At 67.3% G+C, this 6,964-nt stretch overlaps 1 protein-coding gene across 1 annotated transcript; it reads left to right on the forward strand.

Annotated features, from left to right (window-relative positions):
* Positions 1 to 1,831: 1,831 nt before the first annotated feature.
* SHISA8 (shisa family member 8) lies at positions 1,832 to 6,964 on the forward strand. The gene is made up of 4 exons (XM_059401894.1): positions 1,832 to 2,361; positions 4,824 to 4,954; positions 5,640 to 5,804; positions 6,265 to 6,964. The coding sequence occupies exons 1-4, from the start codon at positions 1,832 to 1,834 to the stop codon at positions 6,657 to 6,659; spliced, it is 1,221 nt and encodes a 406-aa protein (XP_059257877.1). The 3' UTR covers positions 6,660 to 6,964.

The following is a 6,964-nucleotide window of genomic DNA, read 5'->3' on the forward strand; positions in this document are numbered from 1 at the left end:
TTCTTTGGCTCTAAAATTGTGATAGTCTTCTAACGGGGTAGGGTCTTCTGAGACGGATCAGAAGAGTGTGGCAGGGGGAGGAGGAGGGAGCCGGCTGGAGGAGGGAGCCGGCTATCTCTGGACTGGGCCGGAGGAATGACCCCGAGGAGGGAGGGCCTCTAGGCATTAATACCTGAAATTAGCCTGTCAGCCCCTCATCTCCACAACACGCGGACTTGATCCTCCTTTAAATGTAAATCCTTCTCCTTCCCCCTCTGCTTCCTCCATTTTTATAAGCTGATCCCAGTCGCTGAGTGAAAACACCATGCATAGGGGAGCAGGGAGAACCCTAGGAGCCCAAATCTTACAAAAACTAGACGCTAAAGTCACATCATTCGTTCATTCATTCATTCATGCATGCAGCAGATACAGCGCGGTTTGGGAGCACTGGGGCGCAGAGGACGCCCAGCCCTTGCTCTCCTGATGCTCCCCTCTGGATAGTGGGAGGCACCATACTGGCCCCTGCCTCCGGGAAGGGGTGGATTATGAATCTGCCCACCACCCACCTCCCCGAAGAGTTTTTGTTGTTAAGATGAGAAACTGAGGCAGAGAGAAGCAAGGCGCCCCGGATCGGTCACATTTTCCACTTAAACTCAGCTTCGAGAACACCATGGAACATCTCCGTGCTCAGCCCAAGTTCCGAACCGCCTTCCTCCCTCTTCTCCGGGGGCTGGCTGGGGGCACCTGAGCGGCCTTGGTGGGGCGGAGCGGAGGGTCCGCCGCTGGCCCCGCCCCCTGGCCCGGCCCCGCCCCCCGCAGCGGAGTCAGGGTCCAGCCTAATTTCCTCCCCCCGACACCTGGGATAGCCAAGAGATCCCGGGAGGACGCGGACCAGACCATGCGTAGAAATGGGGACACCCCAGGGCCCCAATCCGGGGTCCAAGAGGTTTGGGGACCAGGGCACACGGCCCAGGGGTAACGCTGCGCTCCAGGCGGCACAGAGACGACCCGTACTTGGCTCTGTGGCGCGGCTCTGCTCGGTGTTTCCTTCCCATTCGAGAAGCGGGAAAATCGAGGCGCAGAGTGGGGAAAGGACCTGCCACCTGTCACACTCTGTCCCGGCCAGAACTGACGGAGAGGATGGGAAGGAGGAGGAGGGGGTGGGAGCGCCAACGACCCTCCCGGGACTCTCTGTCCCCTAAGTCCCCGCACCTGTACAACCGAGGCGCACTCCCGCGGGCCTGCGTCCGAAGTAACAGTCCTGAGAGCATCAGCTGAAGGCCCTGGAGCCCCCAGTTCCGAGGAATGTTTCGGGGAGGTCCTCGGGGAGGGTCCCCGCGGGGGCGACCCGGCGGTGCGGGCCCTGCCGCGCCCCCTCCCTCCCCTCGCGGCGGCCGCGCTCCTCCCCCGGCTCTGCCTCGCGCCCGCCCGCCCTCCTCCCCTCGCTCCCTCCCTCCCCCGCCCGCCCGAGCCCGCGCGGAGCCCGAGCCGCAGCCAGAGCGCGGGCTGCGCGGAGCGGGCGGCGGGAAGGCAGCGGAGTCGGGCGGCCCGCCGCCCCCGCTAGGCCCGCGCCACGCACGCCCGCCAGGCCGGGGACCGCGCGCGGGCGAGGACTGGCCGCCCGGCCCCGGGGGGGCGTCCCGGAGCGAGGACCGCGGGCTCGGCTCCGAAGTGAGTCGGCGGGGGACGCGCCCACCGGAGGGGGGCGAGCTCTGGGCCGTGGCCACCCGGCTCCGGGGTCGGAGGAGGAAGGTGACCGCCGAGGAGGCGTCCGCCGCAGCCGGAGGCCGGGCGGCAGGGAGCCGCGGCGCGCCGCCATGCGCGGGCCGCTGTAGCCGAAGGCGCGGGCCCGATGGAGCGGGCCGGGGCGCGGGGGCTGCGGGGCGGCGGCGGGGGCCCGCTGGGGCTCCGGTTCGCGCTCGGGCTGGCGCTGCTGCTGGCGCGGCCGCCGTCGGGCCGCGCGGGGGCCCCCGAGGCGCAGGAGCCCCCGGAGGAGCCCGGCACGGCGGCCCCGGCCGGGGGCGACCGCTGCCGCGGCTACTACGACGTGATGGGCCAGTGGGACCCGCCCTTCAACTGCAGCTCCGGCGCCTACAGCTTCTGCTGCGGCACGTGCGGCTACCGCTTTTGCTGCCACGACGGGCCGCGGCGCCTCGACCAGAGCCGCTGCTCCAACTACGACACGCCGGCCTGGGTGCAGACGGGCCGGCCACCCGCGCGTGCCCGCGACGCCGCCGCGCCCCGGGACCCGGGCCGCGAGCGCAGCCACACGGCCGTCTACGCGGTGTGCGGCGTCGCTGCGCTGCTCGTGCTGGCCGGCATCGGGGCGCGCCTGGGCCTGGAGAGGGCGCACAGCCCGCGCGCGCGGCGCACGGTGACCAGGTGAGCGCGCGCTAGCCCCGGGCCCGGGGTCCCCCGCCCCGCCGCGCCTGGACGGGCCTTCCCGACCGGTGGGCGCTCCCTCGCCCTCCTTCATCCTTCCCGCCCGTCTGGAAACTCTCGTCCTCTCGGTAGCCCCCTCCTCCTGGGTTTTCTTTCCTGTTTCTGTCTCCAGGTCGGTTACTCCCCCATCCCCACTTCGTGGAGGGAGACAGCTGATACCGTCTCCCCTTGACCTTCCGGAGGGAGCTGGGTGCTGAGCCCTCCTCCCCCGCGGCTCCCGCCTCCTCCGGAGTGGGCGGGAGGGCTGGTCGCCCTGGACAGAGGGCACCACGACCGAGCACCCCAGAGACGGGGCCTGGAGCCTGAGACCTACTAGTGCGGGGTAGCGTAGGCTGATGTAGCATTGGGTGTCTCGGTCCCCCATCGGAGGGAAAGGAAGGGGCATTTTCTGTAGCCCTCTTAGGTCTCTCGCCTCCTGCTTCTCTCCCCACTCCCCCCTCCCTTCCACCCCACCCCCATAGTTGTGACTCAGGCCTGACCTTCTTTCCCTGGGGAGAAGGCCTCCCGCCTCCCCGCTCCACTCCATACACAACGCATCCCTTCCCTGACAGGGGTCAGCGTTTCTCCGGGTGTAGGAAGGCGCTGGAAATGTGGGGGACACAGATTCGTTGTTGCTGAGGCCAGGACAGGTGCTAACTGAGTCTGAGCTTTGTGGGAAGTGGGGTCTACAAGTGGGGTCTCGGCTCTAATGGGGACTCTGTGTCCTTGCTCTGGAACTCTATCCCCACCCTGACATGCTCACGTGCCCCCCCCCCCCCCCATGTGTTGGGGCCTGTGCCCTCCTCACCCAGATCTGGGCTCCCTTGGGTATGCGACAGGCTGGTATTAGAGGTGACAATAGAGAGACGCCCCCACGCCTGGGTAGGCCAGGTGTGGATGCTTTCCGCCTCCTAGACTTCAGGGGCAGGGGATGAGGGCTTCCTAGGCACTCCCCAGCACCCCTGTCTCCTGGACAGCTGCAGGGCAGAGCTGGGAGTGGAACCCTAGCTCCGTGGCAAAGCTGAGGCGCTCATCCTGGGTCCTGGATGCGGTGGGGGCCGGTCCTGAACTTGGAGCCCCTCATGCTGGGCAAGGAGAAGACAGCGCCTTGACTGAGTGTGGGGCAGCGGAGCTGAGGGCCGTGAGGGTGCAGGGGTGGGTGGTGGCTGGGCCACCTAGCGGACACGTTGCCCCTAGAGCCCACTTCTCCACAGGGCACAGGGAAGCGGGTCTGGTGATGCTTCGGAAAGATATGGCTACCCGGGATGTGCTGTGTGGCCTAGGCCAGTCCCTTCCTCTGTCTGGGCTCCAGCTCCCACGTGCCCTCTTTTTGCTTCTCCGGGGAGGTCTGGAGCCCAGCTTAAGCTCTTGTGTGGCTGTGTGCTGGACCCCTGCCCCCCCCCCCCCCCCCCCCCCCCCCCCCCCCCCGGCCGCGGCCGCGCGCCCCCCCCCCCCCCCCCCCCCCCCGCATGACAATCACTCAGGTGCTTGGGAGAGCTGGTGCAGAGGCGCGACCCCTGGGGCAAGCAGCCCAGGAGTGGGCGGGGCGTGACGATCCGCTCTTGCCACTTTGCAGCCAAACAGCGCCTACCCCAGGGGGCCCCCCCTCTAGTGTGCTTCCCTGTGCTTCAGCCATTTGAGCCCCCAGCCCCAGAAGGAGGGAGGACCAGATGGCGCCAGAAGAAAACCATGGATTCTGGGCACCAAAGGCAGCTGGGTGGGAGGCTGGGTCTGGCTGTCTGCAGGGAAGGCTCAGTCAGAAGCCATCACACCTGGGTGGGACTGGGTGTCCTGGTACCAGGGAGGTGGCCGCCCAAGGTCACAGAGTCTTGGGTGCGGGGCTGCCACTGTGGGATCTCCTGGCTCCTCCTACCCTTTTATCTATTTGTCCTCCCCTCTGTGCCTGTGTGACAGCTTTGTCCCAGGACCCAGCAGAAGCCCCTGCTGCAGGAAGGGAGTTAGGTTGGCAGGTAAAGAAGGCTTCCTGGAAGAGGAGGGATTCTGGTGGGGTTTGAAGAATGAGTAGGAATTTTGCCGAAGGAGATGGAAGAGAATTAATTGTTGGCACAGGGCGCCAGCGCCGGCGCAGGCCAAATCCAGGGGCCTGGTATACCTGATACACCTGCAGAGATTTCATGGGCCGAGGAGGCCCAACCCTGCGGGTCCTGATGAATGGACCCTGGGAGCAGGGGAGTCTGAGAAGCCGGGTGACCTCGTTAGAGTTTTCCTGATCTGCCCTGGAAGTGGCCAGGTTGGGGAAACCAGATGTGGAAACTAGATGTGTGAGATCAACCACAGGACAGAAGGGAGGCCCACAGAGGGTGAAAGAGAGACAGAGTGTGGCGGCTGACCTTGGATCGGCCCCGCCTGGCAGGTGGGGAAGGAGGAGGTGGGGAGGCCTAACCCATCCCCCTTCCCCACAGGACACTCACAGAACTTCTGAAGCAGCCGGACCCCCAGGAGCCGCTGCCTCCACCCTTGGGCCCACCTCTGGGCAGCTGTGTCCAGGTGCAGATGGGTGATGGTCTCCCCCGGAGCTCCCCCAACCACACAGGTGTGTAAGCTGGGGGCCGGGCACAGGACCTGGGAGCAGCAGAAGGCAGGGGCTGAGAGGGAAGAGGCTCTTAGCTGACTGTATGGCCACTGGAATGAGCTGTGGCCTCTGCAGGTGTGTGAGTGGGGGCTGGGCACGCCGGTCCGCTCCCCTTGGTGAAGGGAGACCCACCTGGTGTCCTGCAACTTCTAGTCACAGGGACTCGGTGAGGAAGGGTCCAGACTCAGGGATCCCTGGCTCAGGCTGTGGCTCTAGGCCTTGGCTCCATACCCAGGGGGACTGCCTGGCACCAAACTGTGGACTCCTGTGGGCCTTTTTCTCCAGGCTAGAGCCTCCCTCTTGGTCTCTTGTTGGTGAGACAACACCGCCCCCACCCCCCATGGGTTCTGACTCTCAGACCTTAACTCCGGCTCCTGAGAAGCAGGTCCTGGGACTCTGCGCCTGGCCCAGGCTGAACATGCTGGGGAGTCATCCACTGGGCCGCAGCCGCTCAGGGCTGGCTGCTGTCATCCACGTTATCCACTGCCCCAGGCACTGGAGAGTCCGTTCCTCTCTCCTCCCGGAAGCAGCCACCACACCAGCTCTCCTGGAACTGCAGTTGGGGCGAGGACAAAGAGTGCTAGCGCCCGGTGGAGGGTGTCTTCCAGCCAGCAGGCCGGGTCTCACCTTCCCTTTCCCGTTCCAGATAAGAAGCGCCCCAACAACGTGCCCCTGGGGTCAGCAACACCGGGACCCCCGCGCGGCCCCAGGCTGCAGGGTGGTGGCAACATGACCTTGCAGCCCGACTTCGCCAAGTATGCCACCCTGAAGGCAGGCGCCACCCTAAAGGCAGGCGGGCTCAAGGCCGCAGGTGAGTGGCCGGGGAGCCCTGTGCGGGGAGCGCCGGGCGCTGCACCCCCGGTAAATAAGCTCCCAGATTACAGCAAGGCTCGGGGTCCCGGTTGCAGTTCCGCGGTTCCCAGCCTTGCGGGTCGGCGCTCCAGCCGGCTTCCTTATCGCGCCTACGGAGCCGGTCGGCTTCCGCGCCTCGACCTCCGGTCCCCTCACCTGGCCACCTGGTTAATCCCCCAGGGCGGCAGCCGAGCCCGGGGCGTGGAGACCCGCCGAGTCCCCGAGGCAGGTCCCGGGCCTGTCCCGCCCGCAAGCCGCCGGGGCCCCGCCCCCGAGGCATGACCCCGCCCAGTTCCGCCCAAAGAAGCTGAGGCCCCGCCCCTGAAGCCTGGCCTCTCCCTACCCCATCCCCGGAGTCGCTCGGGCCCCGCCTCCGGGGGCTGACCTCGCTCTCTGGCGCGCCCCCGCTGTCCCCGCAGAAGCCACCCCACAGGACTTCTACCAGCGTTTTCCCGCGACCGACTCTACCCCGCTGACCCTCCCGGCGCGGGTCCCGCGGCCGCGCGAGGACTTGCCCGCGCTGCTCGACGCCTGCCCCTGGGCCCCGCCGGGCTATGCGCCCCCCGCCGGCCTTGCCCGGTCGGGCCACTACAAGGCCTGGGTCGCCAGCCGCCAGGCCCGGCCCGCCCCCCGCGGCCACCTGGCGGCTCAGGCCTCCCCCGCACCCCGGCGGCCCGGCCATGTGCCCCGGCGCCAGTTCAGCGTGGAGAAGCTCCCCGAGGCCTTCAACCCGCAGCCCCCTGGCCTTTACGGCAGCGCGGGCCGCGGACCCCGGCACCTGAGCACCAACAGCAAAGCCGAGGTCACCGTGTGAAGACGGGGGCCACTGGTTCTCCTGAGCCATCGCATCTCCGGGAGCCCTCGTCTGCCTTGGGGGGCGCCTTGGGCCGCTTCCGGGGGTGGAGGAGCGCCGCCCGTGGAAGGCCAGCCTTTCCTTTTGCCCGCCCAAACTGGACTGGGGCCTTGGAGCTTGCAGGGCTAAGAAGGGGCCCAATGCGTAAAGCCAGTGGCTCTGTTCTCGGGGTCCTAGGGCCCGGGTTCCTCATGTAAATAAAGCCTTTTCTGTGGCTCCCATCCCTGAGAATAAAGGAGCTCCAGCTTGGCGGGGAGAGGCACTGA

The sequence above is a fragment of the Mustela nigripes genome, chromosome 6 (genome assembly GCF_022355385.1).
Source record: "Mustela nigripes isolate SB6536 chromosome 6, MUSNIG.SB6536, whole genome shotgun sequence".
Classification (NCBI taxonomy): domain Eukaryota; kingdom Metazoa; phylum Chordata; class Mammalia; order Carnivora; family Mustelidae; genus Mustela; species Mustela nigripes.

What these genes read in the sequence shown, in the direction of transcription:
- SHISA8 (XM_059401894.1), top strand. Translation starts at nt 1,832, where the DNA reads ATGGAGCGGGCCGGGGCGCGGGGGCTGCGGGGCGGCGGCGGGGGCCCG. An exon ending in GCGCGGCGCACGGTGACCAG is followed by an intron (nt 2,362 to 4,823) that starts GTGAGCGCGCGC and finishes CCTTCCCCACAG; the next exon opens with GACACTCACAGAACTTCTGA. An exon ending in AGGCGGGCTCAAGGCCGCAG is followed by an intron (nt 5,805 to 6,264) that starts GTGAGTGGCCGG and finishes CTGTCCCCGCAG; the next exon opens with AAGCCACCCCACAGGACTTC.